The following is a 21,655-nucleotide window of genomic DNA, read 5'->3' as shown; positions in this document are numbered from 1 at the left end:
ATGTTCCATGAGGGACATTTCTTGGAGATTCTGAGGGCAAGATCTCGCTGAAGCCTTTTGGAAAGTCTCACCAGACCGTTCCACTGGATCACCCTCACCGTGTGCTCATGAATGCCCTCCAAGTGCTGATGAATTCACAGGGCTGGAATTTTGGTATACAAAGCCAAGCTGCCTCTTCCCCGGCATATCACATCTACGTTCCTACTTGATGTTGTTTCCTGGAACCATTCAAGAATGTAAGAAACGTGCCCTGGGTGAGACCAGCTATCCATCCATCCTGCCTACAACCAGGATAGCAGCAGAGCACATCAACCCCGTCTCACCCTCTCTCCATTTCCTTCTTTATCCCCCCAGAATCCACACTTGTGCTATGGATGCTACGGGTGCCTCCCTGGCTGATCTCTCCAGCATCTGGCTCAGACCTGTTGCTCACCCAAATCCTTTTTGAACTTGCTGGTGCCTTTTTCCTCCACAGCTTCCTGGGACAATGAATTCAGAAACCAATCTCTCCTCTAAGTTTCACCAAGCACCTCTGGCTCCAGTGCTGCAAGGCTTGGTCGATAGAAATCCAACGTAAGCATTGCCTTCAAGATTTTGCATACCTTGACCATCTGAGGCCCCTCACCTTCTCCGATTCAAACCCAGGAGCCCCTCTTTTCATAAGGCAGCACTCCGTCCTTCAGTCATTTCAGTTGTCTTCCTCTGCAGCCTCTCCAGCACGCAGCCCCCAAGATACGGGGGCACCGAGGCGTTACAGAGGGTCAGAAAGACGCCCCTGGTTTGTTATCATCTCCCCTGAGGATGGAGACCAACATTCGTCGGCTGTGCTGATGATCGCAGAGAAGTGCCCAGGGAAGCTCTGGGATGCTCTCTGAGCTAAAAGCACCTCTTCCAGGTTCGGCATCACGCAGGCACAGTCCTGCCTTCAGTGACTTGTTCCTTATCACCCAGGCACAGTGCTCGGGGGTCCCCGGGATCCCCTGCAGTCCTCCTCTGGCAGTCACCTGGGCAGACGTTGAGCCGCCTGATGCCCACCTCCCAGATTTCTCCAAGGTCCACTCCTTTCAAGAACTGCCATCAAATCTGCCAGCATCAATATCTGCAATACCAAGGGCACTTAAGCAGCAGCACACGCACAAAAGCATCCCAACAATTTTATATTTAAGATCCCACAGCACTCAAGTGAATGATAACTGTTCCTTATAGTTTCTTATCAGTTCCTCTGTTTGCTTTAGAGCTATTTCTATTGACATTCAAGATGAGACAACTTCTCAGACAGCTCTTTTACAGTGAGTTTCTAGTTTGCAAAGCTGCAAAACTACAAAGCTCCTCCACAGGAGTCTAGATCACCAAAAAATGGTTTAGATTTCTGCAATGGATGCAGAAAATCTTCTGTGCCTCCCATGAACTGCTGCTGTGATCTCTCCAAAAGGTTTCTGATGCACTTGAACAAATGTGAATCACTAAGTTTATTCTTCAAAAGTCATATTTTGGCCTGCCTTATTTTGTTTTTACATGTAATATGCTGGAAAATACACCTTCCTTTTTGTCTTCTAGATTGACCAACATCCTTCTCACTCCATCAGCCTTCCTTCCCTGCCAATTTACTTTTATTTTACTTTTATTTTATTTACTTTTATTTTACTTTTATTTTCTGTCTTTCTGTCAAAGAAAAAAAAAGTCTTTGACCTTTTCTCAGTGGAGGTATCCATTTCTTCTGAGCTGCCAATGTCATCACCAAATAACTTCCATACCACCTCCACTCCTATCAGCTTCTCCTTATCAGCAGGACAGCCACACAAGGCAAGCAAATATCAGGGCTCTTAAAAGGCTGACACAACAGGAAGCTCCTTTTTAGCAGGCTCAGGGGTAAATGCCAGCTCTGAGGTAGGGCAGACACAAGTCTCATTCATTTTACTAATGCTGCTCATCACATCCACAGGCTTGGAGTCACGCTGACTGCTCCTGGACACGGATGTACCGAGTTTTCAACAGCACCTGCACGTCTCCAGTTTCCAGATGCCCAAAGTGAGTCTTAAAGCTGAGCCATGCCACGGAGCAGCCCCAGCCCAGCCCTTCCCTCACTCCTGGCATCGCTGCACACACAGAGCCGCAGCCAAGGCCGAGGCCCGCGGTGTTCCTGCCAGGGCCCTGTGGGAGATAAGGGGCCAGCCCGGCTGCCAGCAGGCTGCAGAGCAGCTTTAGGCAGCAACAGGTTTGAATTTAAAAGTCACCCATCAATTTTTGCACCAATCAATGTATTTATTCTTTGCCTAAGAATGAATAAGTGGGGGTCTGCATTTCCCAGCTGCTCGTTGCTCCTCTTGGCACCTCCTGTCACAGTTCAGCAGGTGCAGAGCTGAGGGGGGGAAGCCCAGTGCTGGCTGCCCCAGCAAAGGCCTCAGCACACCTGCCACAATGCTCGCGAACCCACACGCTGCCCATCCCACAGACACAAAGAAATGTCTCCTGCTGCAAATAGCAGAGGTCTGAGTTAGATGCATGCCCTCCCCTGCCCCCTCCAAGGGGCTGGCTGCCATTTCTGGGGCCCAGGTTCTGCCCTGAGCAGGCACCAGCAGCACTGGAGCAAGGGAAGGACGCAGCGCCACTAGCTGTGGGGGTATTTTATTTCAGCACCCGGAGTACAAGATGTATGTGGTATCAGGAGATGCGCTCAGATAGGAAACTGTGCTTTCCCCCAGAGCACCTCCAGAGCAGGAGGAAACCCAGGAACCACAACAGCTCAGCACACTGCCAAAGTCTTCCAGGGCAGGCAGGGACGAGTGCTTCCAACGCTGAATATGACCCACTTTCACGCTCTGAGTTGAACCCCAGGCTCTTGCACTGTGCTACTTGACAGTCACCGAGCTCTCAACCGTTTTTGGTCTTCACATTGTGTTTCAGAGAAAGAAAAAGTCTCCCACTGGCCCTGCAGCAAGCTCGCCCTGCACCAGCCACACAGGGTTACCAAAAGCTCCTGCCATTGCAAATTCTTCTCCTCCCCCTACAAACAGCTCACACAGCTGAGAAGAAGCTTTTCCTTATCCAAACAGAGACAAAAGCTAGTGATGTCATCCCTCCAAGACCAAATAAAGTTCAAGCACACAAGCGCAGCAGGGAGAACATCACCAGTTCACAAGCTCAGCCATTGCAGGCAGTGCTGACAGACTGCACTGCACCCTGAGTGGCTGCTCATAGTGGGCCCATGTAGGAGATACGGGAGCCAGAGAGACCAAAGCCACATTTCCCCCTTTGCTGCACTCCTCCGGCCCTGCTCCCTTCAGCAATGACAGCAACCCCAAGAAGAGACCCTGCCAAAGGTAGCTTTGCCCCACAGCGGTGCTATTCCAGCAGAGTTTGGCCATCCGAGGCCGAGGTTCCCGCAAGGTACCCAGAGTCACCTCGGTCTCACAGCGTTGGCCTGATGGACCTCAGGATAGGGACCGGGATGATCATGTCACGACACATGCAGAGAAGAGCTCTCAGCTCTGGCTTCAACAGCAACTTTAACCCTGTCTCCCCTCACTGCTCCCCCGTGCTCCTTCCTCACCATGTGTCCCCAGCACAAGGACACCAGTGCTCCCCAAACCCTGCGCCGAGCTAACTTAGCTTGCGAACTAAGGAAACTGCTGTTTTCCTTTTGCTTTAGCAAACTCTGTCGTTTTGGTGAAGGGGTCCAGGGCCTGAATGAACAAGCATTGCAGCACATTGCTTCAGCCCCAGAACATCACTTTTTTTTTTTTCTTTTTTCTTATTGCCATCCCAAAAGAGACTTCTGGTTTGTAGAAGGCTTCAGTCTCCAGAACCTCAAACTCAGGTTTTAGACTTATTTTAAGTTACAGCTCTAGTGAATTCAGGAAAACCAACTTTGTGAAAATTAAATTTTGCCTTTATATCAGTGGCAAGAGTTTCAAGTCAAAATCACAACCCACTGCAGTTTGGACTCCAGCGCTCGGCTGGACTCCACCTGTGGTGACCCACGCATGGAGCTGCAGCCCACCCTCAGTGCCACGTCCTTCACGCTTCTCCTCCGAACCACCGCTAGTCACATCACAGCAAGATGCTCTATTGTGTTAGGGCAGTACAAAACGCTAAGAGAACACGCCACCACATCACGACATATTCAGCACCTGCCCTTAGGCATGCATTGAGCACTCCTCATGCTGGACATGCACCCAGCTAATCCAGCTAACTCCAGGCTCGGCACCCTTGCATCCCTTTGCTTCTCTTACTGTTGATTCATCACCAAGAATTCACAGAACACTTGGAGCTTCTCTGGTCACCATAGCTTACAGCAATGGAGAGCCTATTAAAAAATAAATCCCAAATCTAGTTATTGTAGCTAGGGAGCAAAGAATGAGATCTATTATAGCTAGGGAGCAAACGTGGCTGATGCACAGATGGATTATTGTAGCTATCAAAGGACAACCCAATAACCATGATATCTACCAGGAGAAAGCAGCTGTTGGACCTGAAGAGGACCAAATACGTCATTTACAGTTTTACGACAAACCAAACGTATGGAAACTAAAAGCTGGAAGGTGAATTGCTGTTTAAATACATGTCTTTGGCTTCATTTCGTTACTGAATGTATTTCACGACAACCCATCCTTCTCTTAAACGGAGCCCTGGCTGCTGCTACCCATGAAAAGCCACATGCAATGCCTGGTAATGCCTGACTCAAAAAAATGTGGATTTGTTGAGCTTGTCCCCAATGCAAACAGCATTGGGCTTCTCCTCGTAACTCTGGTGATGGAGAGTAAGCCATTTTTCAGTGGGGTAGGAAAACAAACAAACACACACATGGAAACAAAACCAAACAGGAAAAAAAAAGACCTACAGAAAAAGAAGTTACCCTTGCTACAGAGCAATTGGCCCCAGACCAACACCTCATAATCTCCAAGACAACACAAAATCCCACTACACTGAATCTTTTCTGCTCCTGAAGTGGGTTTCCAGCCAGAAAGCAGCAACCTTGTTTGCCCAGGTAGGAAACAGCCTCATCTGCCAAAACAAAGTGCCTTATGGCAGCGCCCCACATCTGCCAAGTTACACAAAAGGAGTCCAGCACAGGTTTGAGCTCCCCCCAGCTCCGCCCTTGGTTTGTTTGATCTTGGTAGATCATAAACCCTGTGGCTAAGCAAAAGGTTGGTGTACAGGGGCCCAGGACCGCGCGGCTCCAGGCTGGAACAGCACGTACGGGGAGCACGGGTGCTCGCTGTGGTCATTGATTCATCTCACGTCAGGGCACTTTCCTTCAAGGAAGGCAAAGTACAGCAAGAGCTTGGCTCAGGGATCCTCTGTGTAGAATCAGCCTTCTATTTGCCTCCAGTGCCTGACAAAGATGCCAGTGAGTTATTTTATTTAGACCTCTATTTTAGAAATTCTCCAGCGCTCCACAGCACAAAGTCCACAGTAAGATTTCATACAAGGCTTAATTCCATACATTTAATTCAAGACCTTAAGTCCAACAAGAAGAAAACACCTGAAAAAAGAATCTTACAATTCTCAATGCTTCATTTATTCCAGCATTTCTCCCCTGCCAACCCTCAAGATTTTTCAGGCATTTTCCAAATCTGAGCATGTCAAGGTCTACGATCATCCAATGCCAGTCCCTTCTCCCGACCAGACGCCAGACAAGCCCAACTCCTCGCGTGGCCACGCCAGCCGGACCAGCACCCTGTGCAGGACTGCCCTGTCCTGACCAGCTCCGTGCCTCATAACCAACAAGGGAGCTGGATCTTCAGCATCGTCATTAAAAGCTTCCCAAACCTCTTTTGGTTCTGTGTATTGCATAAGCAAAAAAAATGCCAGCCGACAAGACACAATGCAAAAGGCTTGGGAGAGTACCTGTGAGACTGTTACCAGCTACACTGGAACCTGCTGGTCAATATTCAACTGGAAAAATAAAACTCTTATTCCTTATATCAGTAACCTCAAGCACTTCAAACAGTAATTAGGATGAGAGAATATAACCCAAATAATGGTATTTTTTTCCATTTTCCCCGTGAGGGAAAGACCAACTGCAGGAAAAACACCAAGGAAAAAAAATTTCTCTTGACCTACAATGTCTAGCTCCAGATGTATCAGCCAGATGGACCTCATGCCTGCTGTTTAAGTGAACTTTTGGAGAGGCAGATATGTATTAACTGTTTTAAGAAGTTGCACAAAGCAGAAGACTACTCTTCCCAGGAAACGTGTGCAAAATATATACATATATCAAACAGAGAGCTTGCTTCAGCAGACATTCATGCCTGAGCTACTAAAAACTACAGGAATGCATGATCATTAAAGCCATTTCCTACAAGTGAACTGCCTTTCTGCTCACCTGGACAAAGAGAGGAATTAACATCCAATATGTAAATCATGACGGCAAAGCTCAGAAACCCTCTAGGTATCCAGCTAAAGCCAAATCCCAATGTCTGCTCTGGAATTTATTTTTATTACAAACAAGAGGTACTTCGCTAACTATGCAAACTGCCTGGAGGGCTTTTTAAAGAAACACGCACATGTGCATGTCACAGCAAGTCACAAATAATTGTGCTCTACCTGGAAAGGATTGATGGAACCTAAATGGAACATTTCAAATTCTGACGTATTTATTTGATGAAAGCTTGCTAGCATCTCCTCCTAATTGCATCATCCACCCAAGAAGCCATTTGGGTAGTACAACAGGAATGGAGGCATTAGGAAAGGAGACCACAGAGAAGGAGGAAATGCAGCTTCTTTCCTTTGAACTTCTGATTAGTTTCCATCAGAAGAATCTGGTGTGTCTGAAGATGCTTCCCAAAGACCAGGCTTCATCTGCGTAGTCACACATGAGCTACAGGCACAGACCCACTTCTGGAGCTAGCTCCAAAGCTGCTGCTAAGAACCGCTTTAAAAGTATACAGCAGTCTCGGTGGGTAAGACAACCACCTTGTCCTGCACAGCTTATCACCTTTTCCACCTCCTCAGGCTGCCAGCAGAACTAAAAGAACTAAAAAGAACTAAAAACACACTCCTGGTTCCACTTGGAGCCAGCCAGCCTTTCCCCCCTAAACCGTCTCATCCCAGGTAAATCGCATCAGCAGTCTCACCAACCGCTCCTGCAGCGCATTCAATGGGGCAGAGGTCAGACTGCTGATAACCTCCCACACCTGCACTTATCTCCACGGGTGCCTGACCTCTGAGAAGCAAACAGAGACCTTTAAAGCTGGCTCATTTCATGCTAAATGAAACACCATAATGCTCAGCCAAGAATAGGCTCATCCAGCAGATGAGAGTGGGATAAGCATCAGGGAGTCAGAGCTTCTCCTGCAGTCACAGCTCGCTACAGAGAAGACATTTATTTATCCACAGCCTTATGTAAGGCAGCTAAAACCAGGATAAAGCAGAACAGGGAGCATGGACCCAGTCAGAGGATGTGCACAGGGACCTGTGCTGAGCACCAGCAGGAGATTCAGATGCACCATCAAAACCAGAAGAGCCCATTACCGCAAAGCCACAACTGAGCGCAGACACAGGGAGTCAGCCAGCAGCTTCGGGGCAGGCTGATGAACCGCGGACGCTTTCACTCACTCATAAATTAAAGCTCCGGGGGAGGGGAGGGAAACGGGTCACACAGAAACTAGTCTAGTAGTCAAAGACTTATTAAAACCCGAGTCTGAATTAATTATCTGCAACAAACTCATTACTCAGGATATGAAGATTCAACAACAAACTTAAGTCTTATTTTCAGTGCCGTTGTAATCAGAACATAAAGCACAGGAATCCTTTTTATTTTGCATTACTCAGATTAAAAGGGCAGCCAGACCAGCAGGCTTCCCACTAAACCAGTGCACCCAGTACCGCCCAAACATAACCCCTCTCCCCACCTCACAGGCTTCAGTAATCCCCAGCACCCCTGGCACAGGCTGCAGCATCTCCCCCCACTCGCTTCCCAAGGCTGTTTAATCCAAACAGCCAAAAACATGGTAATAAAATGACAACTCCAAACTGAAAAGTTTGTTTATCCATAAATAAAACAGCACCCAAGCAGCATTCTTACTAACACATTTACCTATCAAATACATATATGATGAATCCTTTTGTGACTTCAAAGGAATGGTTCATGAACATGAATATTTATTAAACTGCTCTGCTGGGAGGAAAAAGAAAAAAAAAAAAGCCTCGTGGGTCAAAGAGACAGAATCCTAGAGCAGTTTATGCTTCCTTATCTTTAATTACAGAAGCAATTCCATTAGAGCTGATTCAAATCTTACAGTCCTTCCCACAGTCCCTCGATGGTGCTATTAGCTCCTTCTCCATGGCTCTACAGGGGGAAAAAAACTGCTCCCCAGTGAACAAAACTTTACCAGTTTGCCATAGCCCTATAAAGGTGAACCCAGAGGAACATCGGAACAGATTAAAAGATGCCTTAAAGCTCAGACACAAGTATACTGAAATTTGTAAGATTTTCTTACCCACTCAGCTGTTCACCACAGGAATCTCAGTCTCTCCTTTTCACCTTTGCACCAGAGCACAGAGTTACATTTTTCTGGCGATCAGGTAAATGAGATGAATGGGATGCATTCACTTCCCATTTCCCTGAAGTAGGGCAGCATTAAGCGAACCTGATTCTGCACTGTGGCTGGCACATTAAATGTGCAAGTCTTATGCAAGGTTTTCAGCTGCAGATCCAGTGACTGTCGGGCTGAAAGCAGCCTTTTACATCACAAGGAGGGCCATAAATTTCTCTTGGTTAAAAAATGCACCAGGCCAGCACACTTGGATTTCCCTCCAGCTTATGTGCTTCCAGTTAAGGCCGGGACATCTGTTTCAGCTAAGCAAACCTGTTGTGAATACTGAAGGCATGTGAACTATCCAACCAAAAACCTGGCTTCAAAATCTGCATTCCTATAATCCGCTGCGATCTCAGCATCGCTCCACGTAGCCTTGATCCAACCGATAGGAAAGAGCTACCTCATCAAACTGGTAAAAAAAAACAAACTCGAAAAGCACCAAAAGGACAGCGAGAAAAGGCTGCTCAGGAAAGGAAAATGCAGCACAAGAAACCCGGTGCCCTTCTGTGCCGGCTGGTGCAAGGATGCTCCCAAATCTGCGCAGCTTTGTCAGGTTTATGCCCCAAAGCGAGCAGCCTGCAACCTTGCTGCCCTTCGCTGTCACCAGCGTGCAGACACAGCAGCAGTGAGGAGTTGCCGCTGCTGCTGGCGAGCACAGGGCTTGGCGCCGCGCTTATCGCTTTGCTCTGGATAAATTCTGCCGTCCTGCTTCCCCTCTCTCCCAGGGACGCGCACTTCCTTCCCCAGATGCTCTTTCTTGCGGACTAACTCCAGCCGCATTCCACTTGAGGGGGGCAGGAAAGAGGCAGAAAAAGCTTCAAAACTCCCGAGAAACACAAATCCTCCCAAACACCTCGCACCGTCACCAGGCCACCGGGCAGGAGGCCAGCACAGCTCTCCCCCCAGACAAAGGGAACGCGAGGAGCCAGCCGAGCGCCGGTGCCCCGGGGGAGAGCCGAGCTCCCAGGAAGGTGAAACCGCTCCGAGCTTTTCAGCTAGGAAGACGAAAAATTTCGGCAGATCGGTGCAAAAAGCAACCGGCACCAGCTGCTGGGGAAGGCAGCGCGCGTGCCCAGCCCCACACCGTCCTCCCCAAAGGAGCCGGACTTCAGGCGGGGGCTGGCACCGAGCGGGGCCGCCGGCTCGGCAGCTCCCGGCCTCCAGGTGCTGCCCCGGCCGGGAGCTCTCCGCCGAGCCAAGCCGCGGTCGGTCCTCAAGAGCCACGGAACGCGCCCGGAGCCGGCGGCCGGGCCCGAGCCGTGATCCCGGGGCCCGCCCGTCTCCCGGCGGGATCCCGGTGCCCGGCGCCGCCCGGCCTCGCCCGCTGCTGCTCCCGGCTCCCGGCCGGGGTCCCTCGCGGCCCCGTCCCTCAACAGGTGGAGCCGCCGCCGCCGCACTCACCTCTCCGCCATGGCCCCCGCGGCCGCGCCAGCACCGCCCGGCTCTGCCCGCACGGGGCAGGGCGTGAAACCCGAGCCCGCGCCCCGCCCCGCCCGGACCCCCGGCCGCTCCCCGGGTCCCTCTGCTGGGGGCTGCGGGACCCAACCGGGCCGGGCCGGGGTGCGGCGGGGCGGTGCGGGGCCCGCGGGCCGAGGGGAGCCCCTGGCGGCGGCTCAGGGCGCTCCGCGGCCCGGCCCGGCTCGGCTCGGCCCCTGGGTGCCCGGGCCGAGGGTTTGGGGAGCCGGCTGGTGCCAGTGAGCTACGGGACCCGCCGCCCCCGGTTGTGCTTCAAAACGAAGCTCCGCAGTTAACCCGAGTCGCCTTTTCCACTAGGGGACAGGAATCTCCTGTGGGAAACGGCTGAAGTGTGCAGGGCTGAGGCACGCGTTGGCCCCAGAGGGAAATTCTGCTCCCCTGAGCACCGTCCAGCACAGGCGGCGTGAGGATGGGGAGCTCGGGAGCGCAGCCATGCTGCCTCGGTGGCCTTTGTGGTGGCAGGATGCATGTGAGGATTTAACTCCAAGTGTTTCTTTAAACAAACACATTGGTGGGAACAACTAAAGGTGTCTGAAGTCAGGATAAAGCAGCTCAAATGCTTACATCCGTTAAGATGAGGACTTTCTGTGTCTATCAGTGTCCTGAGCACAGTGTGGTCTGGATGAGGCTGTGCAGAAACACCAGGCATGTCCCCACACTGGGAAGAGGCAGAGCCCAAAAAATACCCCCAAAAGCCTTCGACGTGAGTACTCCGAAGAAATGAACCGTGCACTGAAGGACAGCCCTGCTCAGTCAGCTCAGCCTTCTGTCAGCCACCCATTCGGACAACGTCACCTGGCACAGTGACACAGCAGAGCCCACATCACAGGGGCTGCTGCAGTGCTCCCAATGCATTTTGGACAGGGTCTTGTTCTTACAACCAAGGGGAAACCCTCCTCAGGGGGTTTGTGAGGGAACTTCAGGCCCCTCTCACTGTGGGTGTGAGACTTGGCAGATACCAGGTGGATTTTGTCACTAGCAACGTGAGTTTTGGGCTCTGTCACACAGCATGGCAAATTTCTGATACAGCCAGAAATGTGTCCGCGCAGCTTGTTAATCACGGCAGACCCCAGGCAAGTCAGCCGGCGGAGGCTCCACACAGAGGGATCCAGCCCTTGCAGTGCTCTCTCACAGACGCCGTTTTGGCACTGCTGAATAACTTTGGAGTAACTTAATCCAAAGACACTCATGTGAAGTCCCCCTGTACTTGTAAATAACAAATAGAGAGACAGTGAGATCATGGCCGCGGTGCTTATGGGCTGGACACATATCAGGGATGGGAGAGTGGGGCCCCGCAGCAGCAAAGCCCCCAGCAGGGTGCAGTGAGGAGGTGGCTGGTGGCAGCACAGGGCAGGGGATGGGGAGAGGCTGAGTGCTGCAGGCGGTAAAACTTGAGGATCAGGGTATACACAGGCAGAGGAGAAAAACAGGAGTTAAAGTAGGTCTGCACTGGAAATGGAAGTTTGCTGGTGTAGCTCTAAAATGTGGTTAAACTGGCAGCGTTCCTTGCGGAGATGCAGATGCTCTACGCCTTTGCCAATAAAGGCTGTACCTGTCCTCTGAGGAACACAGCAAATCTGTGAAAATGCTTACAGCAGCCTGACGGCCTCTGTTCAAGGGCTGTTGTAGATTTAGACTCAGTGTGTAAAAATGTTAACACTCTGTTTGACTTTGCTGTGCTGGCAAGAGCCCTTAGGCAGACTGCAAATAGCAGCTGGGGACATGGGAGGTCACAAGAGCCTTTTCAGGGACCCTGGAAAGAAGTGACCCAATGAAGTGCACAGGGGGTTGGCTGCAGGAGGGACCAGGTAAGAATTCTTTTTTGTTGTTTGTGATTTTGTTTTATTTTGGACTTTTCACTATGCAAGGATAATGTGCAGGCTATTTCCAACCTACCCCCCTAACAGGCTTCAGGAAGAGCACTAGTAACTCCATTACGGAGCTGCTGGGGCATTGTGGCTGAAACTCTAGGGATGTGCTTCTGCACACAGTGCTCTACGCCCTGCCATGGTCACTTGGTCCTGCTCCCCTAGCCATTTGCTGCCTCCTCGCTGTGGAGCTGTGCTCTGAGACCTCCTCTCTGAGACTAACTTCAAGCAGAGCTGTGGGAGCACAGCTTCCCTTCACTGCATGACCCAGTTGCCTCTCCCAGGGGAAGGTGGCACCAGCATGCACAGCACCCCCAGTTCATGTGATGGGAGAAGTCTTCTCTCTCGAGGCCACAGCAGATTCCTGGAGGTACTCAGGGTTGTAGGAGATACACTGAGATGACACCTTCAGACCAGCCCAACTCATGGGCTAGCAGGTGTTTTTCACGAAGTCATGCAAATAAAGATCAAGGAAACAAATATGAAGGCAGAACCTCCCACCAGAAGATGGTCATGTACCCGCTGGCACCAAGGACACAACTCCACCACTGGTAGATGATGGCTGAGTGAAAACGGATTAACTACCAGACACTATAGCTGGATTTGTGAGGCTGTGGCTTGCACATGCGTGCAGAGCCGTCAGACCAAGGTCATTCTCTTTGGGAGAGCCAGGTGGAAGTGAACTGCATGTGTGCAGTGACTCAGGGAGGAGGAGAGAGATCATGGAGGGGAGGAGCAGCTAAGGGGAAATGCCTCATTTGTAGGACCTCTGCAGTGACTTTCTCAGAGGCTTTCACTGTGCAGGCTTTGTGGACAGAAGAATATTTCTGCCTGGTGCAACAGCATTCAGAGATCCTCCTCCAGTGGGTGAGTAACACTGTGACACATAGATGGGAGATCAAGGCAACCAGCCATGGTGCCTGGCATTAATACACCAAAGACAGCAGCAGGAGGGAAGCGTGCAGTGTCTGTAATAGTCTTTGAGAGCATGGCAAAGACACCAAAGCATCTCCAAGAACAGAAGGTCATAAACCCCTGGCTCTCGCTAGTAATGGAACTACATTGTCTGTAAGGCATTGGAAGAAACAACCTTCATGAATTGTGAGGCTGTGAACACTAGATCACTGCAAGATGAATTAAGAGATGTATGACAAATGTTTCCAGGCCAAAGTATCCCCCTGCTGTCTGTTCATGGCTGAAGGATATTTCCCACAACTAGCACTGAAGAACTGCAAAAAGAGCCAGGTGCCTGAGATCACGCTCAAATTGTTCCTTCAGATGCTCCTCCTGGGTGGAAGAAACTGTGTCTGGAGTCATACACACAGCCCTCTTTTCATGAAGCTGCTCAGCTGATGAACGTGTGCACACACTGCATGTCAGGAAACTGCAGTGGGAGGACCTCACATGAGGGGTCTTCCTCACCTGTGGGTCTGGAAGAATCGGTGATGCTAAAGGTAAGGACAGCTTGCTGTTGTCCAGCTGCTGCCCTGCCCACATTTGCAGGGCTGGGGAGATGGGGCAGTACCCAGGCAGAAGTGCCACAGCTGCAAGCTGACCCAGAACACTGTCCCAGAGCTTTGGGCCCATGGGTACTGCCCTGGCTCTGCCTCTTCTAACAAACAAGACTGCTCAGCCCAGAACCTGTCCAGGCCACTACCAGCCCCACGGTGAGTGTCTCCACGTACATCAACGGGGGGACTAGGAGCTCCAGTCAGGTGTGAAGGAGAGACTGGTGATACTGGGAGATGATGCCAAGGTTTGGGTGCCTGGGCTTATGGCCAGCTCTGACCTGGTGTGGCTCCAACCTGAGATAAGCCTGCCAGGGCACCAGTGCTGGTGGGAGGCTGAGCTGAGGGATGTCTCACGAAGGTCTCCCTGCTCAGCTCAGGAGGGTCCTCATCCTCAGCACCTGCTGGAATCAGGCTGCAGCAAAGCCTGTTCCAGCCCTGGCACCTTGCTCTCCCAGCCCACCATCGTCACCTTGGGCCTGCCTCATCACTGTGGACTCATCAGCAATCACTGGTGTGGGTTACCACCACAGGACCTGCTCTGCTCCTCTTGCAGGGTGGGACTGCGCCACCAGGTACAGCACTGCCGTGTTGTCACCTCACCCGTCCTTTCCTACTGCTCCCCTGCACCATGAGCTCCCACAGCTGGGAGGGGGAGCAGGAGCAGGAAAAAGAGCAGCCTGCTCCTGCCACAGCCCCAACAGCTTTCCAGGCTCCAGGAAGCTGCAGCGCCTTGGATGCTCAAGTGCATAACCCAGGGGGTGGGTTATGCCATCTCAGCAGTGGCAGCTGTGCCTCCCATTCCTTTCACTCCCCTTCCATTTCATGGTAGCTGCAGCAAGTCCCAGCTCTGTGCAGTTCTGTACAGAAGGAGCCAATACTACTAGAAACTATTCAAAGTACTTCCAAGCTACTACAAGTACCTACATGTGGGCAAGATTTCTCACAGTGGGCAGCTCTTTGTTGTTCCAGTAGACATGATAAAGTGTTAGGTTCACTGGGGGGTACAGCTTACCCACACAGAATCACGGAATGGCTGAGGTTGGAAGGGACCTCTGAAGACCATTTAGTCCAACCCCCTTACCGAGCAGGATCGCCTAGAGCACATTACACAGGATGGTATCCAGGTGGGGTTTGAGTATCTCCAGAGAAGGAGACTCCACAACCTCTCAATGCAACCCATCCCAGTGCTCTCTCACCCTCCCAGTAAAGAAGTGCCCCCTCATACTCAGCCAGAACCTCCTGTGCTTCAGTTTGTGCCCATTGCCTCTCATCCTGTCACTGGGCACAACGGAAAAGAGACCAGCTCCATCCTCTTGACACCCAGATATTTATATACACATTGCTGAGAGGTCTCCCCTCAGTCTTCTCTTTTCCAGGCTGAACAGGCCCAGTTCTCTCAGCCTGTCCTCATATGCCATGTGATGCAGTCCCCTAATCATCTTCTTGGTCCTCCTCTGAACTCACTCCAGTAGTTCTATGTCCCTCTTGTAGGTAATTAGCACATAGGTGATTGGCTCTCCATCCCCAGAGATTTTCAAGGCCTGGCTACACAGAGCCATGGCTGACCTGAGCTAGTATTGGTGATGCTCTCACTTCAAGGTTCTGGGCTAATGACTTCCAAAGGTCCCTTCTGATCAACACATCTGCAATTCTGCAATTCTATGTCAAGAGGCTTGAGGTTCAAGCTGGACAAGCCATTGTGGTGAATTCTCCATTGTTTCAGAGCACAGACATCTATAAAATACCTCATATCCCTTACTGAATGTGACCCTGCTGACCTCCATGTGTGAGCTGCTGGCTGAGGTTCTCTGGATTGCACACAGTTAGATTCTTCTCCAGCAAATGGTCTTAGCATGTATGAGGCAAATAAAAAACATCCCTGTTCTTAATTAACCTTGTCTGTGTTTTGAAGCTGACTGAAGATATCAAATAGCCCAGGACCATAATTTGGAAAGAGCTAGTTGGAAATATATGGCCATTTGTACAAAATATCCGTTTTTAAGAGGCAATAAACAGTGGTTTAGTTAGTTAGTTAGTTAGTTAGTTAGTTTGTTTATTTGTTTGTTTATAGTGGGCATGAAGTAAATTTATATAACAAGCCAGATGTTCTGCAATGGGGCTTTTTAAAAATCATCCTGTCCCAAATTTTTCCATCTTACCATCTTTCGCTCCCTTGCAAAGTAAGCAGTCACACTATCACGTTACTGATTGGCAACGGCAGCAGCTGGCTGTAACCCAACCTTAGCAGCATGGGACACGGAAACAGATGGAGGAGCAAATGCTCTTTGTTTCCTCTCCTGCTTTCTAAAACAGATTGTGACTGAAAACACAGAGGAGAGGTTTCTGCCATCTTTCCTGCTGCTGTGGGTCCCTGGTTGCCTGCAAAGCTGTGGACTGAGCTCTGGCAGGGGTTACAGCTCCCCATGGCATGGGAGAGCTCTGCCTTTTTAGAGGGGACTGGGATGAGGGGAAGGACATCTGAGACAATGATTACAGGACCCTGGAGGGGATTCATAATGAAGTCGAGTGAGATAGCTGAACTGAGCTGAGGGCCCCCAGTGCATCGAGTCCTGTTCCTCCTGCCATTCTGTGGCTTGGTTCTGGTGTTCAGCTGAGCCTGGGTAAACCACATCAGGTCATTAAACTGGTGGTGAGCAGAGGTGAGTGGTGGTTTGCCAGGCTAGGAACCTGAACTGGATGATCAGGCCACTAATGGGACAAGTAGAAGGAGGAAAGCCACACAACAGAACTGTGAGTGAAGGCAGAGAATAGCTGGGGAGGAAGGTGGAGGTGGGAATGCCCCTTGTGAACTGTGGGATTGACCCTGCTGTCCTTGGTAGTCCTTGCCCAGAGCTAGGCAGACATGGGAAGAGAAGTCTCAGCTCCCAAGTCACTTCCTATGAGCTGAACTCTGAAGCTGCTGGTAATGAAGGTCAGGAAGAAATCCACAGCAGAGGTGTCGTGCCTTGCTTCAAGACTCCCAGGGTCTCTCTCCACCAAGGCCAGAGCATAGAGAGACCAGAGTAGGAACCTTTCTAAAAAAAACTGCGTGTCCCTGCCACCACATCAGTTACAGGTTCCCAAGGGACTTCTACTCTGTTGCTGCCCCTCACACCTCTTTGTGCCTGGTAAGAGCTCTGCTGCTGTCAGTCTGTCCCCTAAGAGTTCACCCAGAAATCCAAATGCACAAGCTGGGCTGTGGTGCTCTCTCCCACTCAGGAGACATCATGAGCTGTAAAACATGATGCTGTGTGTGTGGGTCAGCAGCATGAGTCCTCCACTGGCTGCCTTGGGCTGGGCAAAAGCTGCTCTGGGCAGAGGACACTGACCAGAGACAAGCGGGTGAGACTGACAGTACAAGACTGAAACTTTGGACCCAAGCAGCAATGTGAGCAGTGGTGACACAGGTGTCCCAACACACTTCAGCTCACTGTTCCCTCTCCCACCAGGTTACACAGGCTGGTGGAGCCATCTGGGTTTGCTGTGGCTGATATTCATGCCAGACAATGTAATGTAGGTACGTGCCAAGAACTGAGCTATTTTTTTAGCTGCAAACAGAACCTATAATTCCTACAGCTAATCATGCAGTCTGAATTGAATCCCCATTTCTGTGAGTAACCTGCACAGAAAGTCCCACAGTCATAACTCCAGAGATGAGGAAGAAAGGGGATTCACAAGGTCACCAGTGCAGGGGCTCTTGCTGGCCTTGTGTCCTGGGAACATCATTCAAGCTTCAGAGTTCCTGTCAGGGGAATTGCATTATAATCTGCCTACATTTTCTCAGTTTTATTCCATTATTCATGTTATTCTTCACAAACACAGACAAATTTGCTGCATTTTGTTGTTTACAGATGTCCTTCACTGATGTATCTGTAGGTTGCTATTTCTTACCATAACCTTTTTGTGAAATGATACTTTATTTTTTTAAATTAAAATTAAGCCCTTTTGCCCTCAGATAATATCTTGACTTCTGCTTGCTCACTGCCTGTTTACTAATACATATTGATAACAAAATTTCCCATACTGTGTGAGAAGTGGTTTACTGCTTTTTCTTTTATCTTTTCTCATACACTTAAGGCTTTGAGGACTAACCATGATTGTGCTGAAGTTGACGGGAATGGCAGCAAGTTCTCTGCTCTACCTTGTATCCACAAGGAGAAGTTGTTTCTAAACCAGTGGTTGCCAGTGCTGCAATGCCAAACTTCCTTATTTGCATTTGCTGCAATGACTTTGTCAGGCACACTTAGTTCCTCTGAGTTCCCAGGTAAGCAGCTTTAGGCAAACCACTTTGGAAGCTGCTCCTTGATAGTTTTCTAAACATCTTGGATTTCTACTGAGTGGATCAATTCAACAAACAAGTTTTTGTATTTTCATTTCTCTGCTGTGCACAAAGGCTGTGTGCTGACAAATTGAATGTATGTGTTTCTGTCCAAATATCTCCATGGCTGTCCTTTGCTGTTGTCAGAGGAAACATCTGGGCTTCCTCTGAGATACTGCTCAGAGGAACACCTGACGCACACTCCGGGTAATTCCCCGTGACAGCACATCTGTAGGAGGCCATGCTCAGCCCCAGCAGGCTGCAGCAGTCCTAAAGGGCAGCCCAGAGCCCAAGCTGTCTGGCAGCTCACGGGGATGAGACTGATGAGGGCTGAGCCCAGTGATGGAGACCGGGCTCAGACACAGCCCCGTGGTGACTGGGCGCAGTGACAAGACAGAGCTGAGGTCAGACCAGGCAGTCAGTCTGTGGAGAGACCCAGGGCTGGGCATGGACATCGACATGGGCACAGGCTTACTCACTACAGCATAAACTGCACGTTGTCCCCAGGGGAATGTCACTTGATGTGGGATCTCATGGGATATGTCACAGGTTCTAAAATAACAGATTTGCTGGAGACAACAGTGCAGCACCCCCTGGACACATGGCACTCCCAGCTTCTCCACACGAACCAGGGCTTGGTTTCAGGTAGCTGAATCATACCAAATGGAATTAAAGTGTTCCACGTTTGAGAAATTTAAACATTGGAAGGTACTGCGATGTCTCATTCTTCCATCTGTGCTTAACTGACAGGAATCTGCAGATTAATGGATGTGCAGTTTCTGAGGTGCATTCAAAAGAGTGTTGCCAGTAGGTCAAGGGAGGTGATCCTCCCCCTCTACTCAGCCCTGGTGAGGCCACACGTGGAGTATTGTGCCCAGTCCTGGGCTCCCCAGTACCAGAGGGACATAGAACTACTGGAGTGAGTTCAGAGGAGGGCCAAGAAGATGATTAGGGGACTGCATCACATGGCATATGAGGACAGGCTGAGAGAACTGGGCCTGTTCAGCCTGGAAAAGAGAAGACTGAGGGGAGACCTCTCAGCAATGTGTATATAAATATCTGAGGAGAGGGTGTCGAGAGGATGGAGCTGGTCTCTTTTCCGTTGTGCCCAGTGACAGGATGAGCAGCAATGGGCACAAACCGAAGCACAGGAGGTTCCAGCTCATATGAGGGGGCACTTCTTTACTGGGAGGGTGAGAGAGCACTGGGACAGGTTGCATTGAGAGGTTGTGGAGTCTCCTTCTCTGGAGATACTCAAACCCCACCTGGATACCATCCTGTGTAATGTGCTCTGGGTGATCCTGCTCGGCAGGGGGATTGGACTAGATGATCTTCAGAGGTCCCTTCCAACCTCACCCATTCTGTGATTCTGTGTTATTTCACATTCATCTTCTCCTGGAGCAACGCATGCTGGAGTCACACATGAACAAATTGCTACCTGGCTTCAGGGTGGAGAAGCTGGCAGTGGTGACCCTTCCATTCCCCAAGGAAGGTCCCTGACAAGTGCTGTGGAAAGAGCAGTGAGCCCTTCCATTTACCATTTTGATAAGTTTTGCGTGTGTAAGAAAATGCTGATTTTGTGACTAAGGGTTGAGGACAGCTAGCAAAAGCAAGAAATGAGGAGCCTACACCATTGAGCATGTGCTACAGCTGTGTTGTCCATAGCAGACATCTGGAGAGCACCTGCACCTTAGCCAGGTATCAAGCAGCTTGTATCCTGGCTGCATACATCACAGGGCCTCTTAGAGCAGACGGGGCATGTTCGGCAGAAGCACTGCCACCTGGCTGTTTACCCTCCATGAGGCTGCACAAAGCAATCCACATCCTAGAACACATCCTACATGCTGAGGGCAGGCGGGGTTGTCCCTTTTATCCCTGGTACTAAATGGCCTTCAAGACCATACTGTCTCCAGAGGTGCTGAGCAGCTCCTCAGGGTGCTCCAGCCACGTGGGGTTCTGGTGGCTCTGACACCTGCCTGGCTGTCTGGTGACAACCTGGAATTCACCCCAAGAGTCCTACCTGGTTTGTTTGGGGCCTTCTGAGTATCTCCTCCTGCTCCTCACTGTGTGGTTGCTCAGCGGACAGGCTGCCACTGTGTCAGCTGCCAGGTCTCTGGGGCTTGCACCAGCAAGAGCATGTCATTGGTATGTGCCTGCAGGCCACCTGTGAATGCAGGTGGGCATCCAAGCTGTAGCAAGACAAGTTATGAACTCTCAGTCTGTGCTGAGTGGTTGCAGAGTCTCTTTGCAACTGCCATGACCAACCTCGGGACACTCCAGCCCTCAAGAAATGGTGCTTTGCTCTTTGACCCTGGTTCCCCACATCCATCGGACACCTCTGAGCTGCTAGAGGGCAGTGTGACTACAACATACAACATGAAAAGCTGCTTCTTCATACAGCGGGCTTCTGGAATCTTGAAACAACCATAGCACTGACTGCATGGGTCTGGGACACACACGAACAGAAGCCAAACTTCATTGTTGGCATGTGTTATATCCTCCTCATGTGCTTAGCTGAGGAAGAAGCCACATAGAGGAAATACAGAAACTGGAAGAAAGAGGATGGATAGGCCAGCTTTTGGTATTCCTGATTCTGCCTGCCTTTTTGCTTCTGTAGAACCTTATTTAATCTCTTGCTTGTGTTGGTAAATTTGCCTGGCCATAGTTCTGGATGCCTGCAAAGGTCTTCATGAGCAGGGCAGCCAGGAATGGGCATAACTAGTGATACCACAAGAGCTCTGAGGGTTATGGGCCTTGCACCAGCTGCAAAATATCCTTGACACACAGCCAAGCCCAGTGTGACTTGCAGCTGTGCAAGGATGAGGCAGGCAGTGCTGCAGCAGTAAAGCTACCTTGTCTTTTAATCTGACCTGTAGCACTGAAGCCCTTTCTGGCGATAAGGATGACTGCTTGACAGCAAGGCTGGGGATGTATGGCACTGACACAACAGTGAAGCCCACACAGCTGCCACCAGAAGTAACACGAGCTGTTGTGACCTCCTGCAGTGCTTGTGTTCATTTTGTCTTCTCTGCTGCACTGGGTCTGGCAGGGATGGAGTTAATTCTCTCCTAGCAGCCCATGTCATGCTGTGTTTTGGCTCTGCAACTAAAGCAGTGTTGATAACACCCTGATGTTTTAGCTACTGCTGAGCAGTGTTTGCACAGCACCAAGGCCGTTTCTGTTTCCTAGCCTGCCACCTCAGCAAGCAGGCAGGGGTGGGCATACAGCTGGGAGGGGACACAGTCAGGACAGCTGACCCACACAGACCCTGACCATGTCATGATCAGCAGCAAAGGCTGGGAGGAAGGGCTTTGTGCCTATAGTGTTTGTCTTCTTGAGTACCTGTTATGCATGCTGAGAACCTGCTTCCCAGGCAATGGCTGAATATCCACCTGCCATGGGAAGCAGTGAATGAATTCCTTATTTTGCTTTACTCACACGTCTAGCTTTGCTTCGCTTACTAAACTGTCTTTATCTCAGCCTATTAATTTTTCCGGCTTTTGCCCTTCTGATTCCCTCTCTCATCCTGCTGCGTGGGTGGCAGTGAGCAAGGGGGCTTACCCAGCACCCAGGGTCAACCCACCACATCTGCTCCACACCACATCTGGGGGACTTGCACGATCCTGTTCCGATGAGACGAGTGAGCCGAGCGTTGCTGTAATTTGCACGGAACCAGGCACACCTTTATGCTCATCACCCAGTTTCTGGGTTTTGCCACCTTCCACCTCCGCCTTGGACTGGGGCGCAGGGCTCTAGGGGCTGGGCCGGGCTGGCCGCAGTTCCATCGGCGGCCGCCAGGGGGCGCCTCGGGCGGGTGGTGGCGCAGCGCAGGGACGGGGCGCGGCGGCAGCAGCACTGAGCATGCAGTCCCACATGGTCTAGCGGTTAGGATTCCTGGTTTTCACCCAGGCGGCCCGGGTTCGACTCCCGGTGTGGGAA

At 50.7% G+C, this 21,655-nt stretch overlaps 1 protein-coding gene and 1 non-coding gene across 4 annotated transcripts in view; one reads left to right on the top strand and one right to left on the bottom strand.

The window, feature by feature from the left end:
• Positions 1 to 10,103, bottom strand: part of LOC113841953 (rho GTPase-activating protein 39) — a 50,874-nt gene extending 40,771 nt beyond the window's left edge. For 2 of the 3 annotated variants that reach the window (XM_038166450.2, XM_072026284.1), the window contains exon 1: positions 9,945 to 10,103. In XM_038166450.2, coding sequence (XP_038022378.1) covers positions 9,945 to 9,955 — 11 coding nt within the window. In that variant the 5' untranslated portion in view covers positions 9,956 to 10,103. Of the gene's footprint in view, positions 1 to 8,444; positions 9,832 to 9,944 lie in introns of those variants that run through there. The other variant, XM_072026285.1, reaches the window with a different exon arrangement.
• Positions 10,104 to 21,583: 11,480 nt separating this feature from the next.
• TRNAE-UUC (transfer RNA glutamic acid (anticodon UUC)) lies at positions 21,584 to 21,655 on the top strand. Its single transcript has one exon. It is a non-coding gene; the product is annotated as a tRNA-Glu (tRNA).

This window comes from Anas platyrhynchos, chromosome 21 (assembly GCF_047663525.1).
Source record: "Anas platyrhynchos isolate ZD024472 breed Pekin duck chromosome 21, IASCAAS_PekinDuck_T2T, whole genome shotgun sequence".
Classification (NCBI taxonomy): domain Eukaryota; kingdom Metazoa; phylum Chordata; class Aves; order Anseriformes; family Anatidae; genus Anas; species Anas platyrhynchos.
This window is presented reverse-complemented; position numbering and strand designations above follow the sequence as displayed.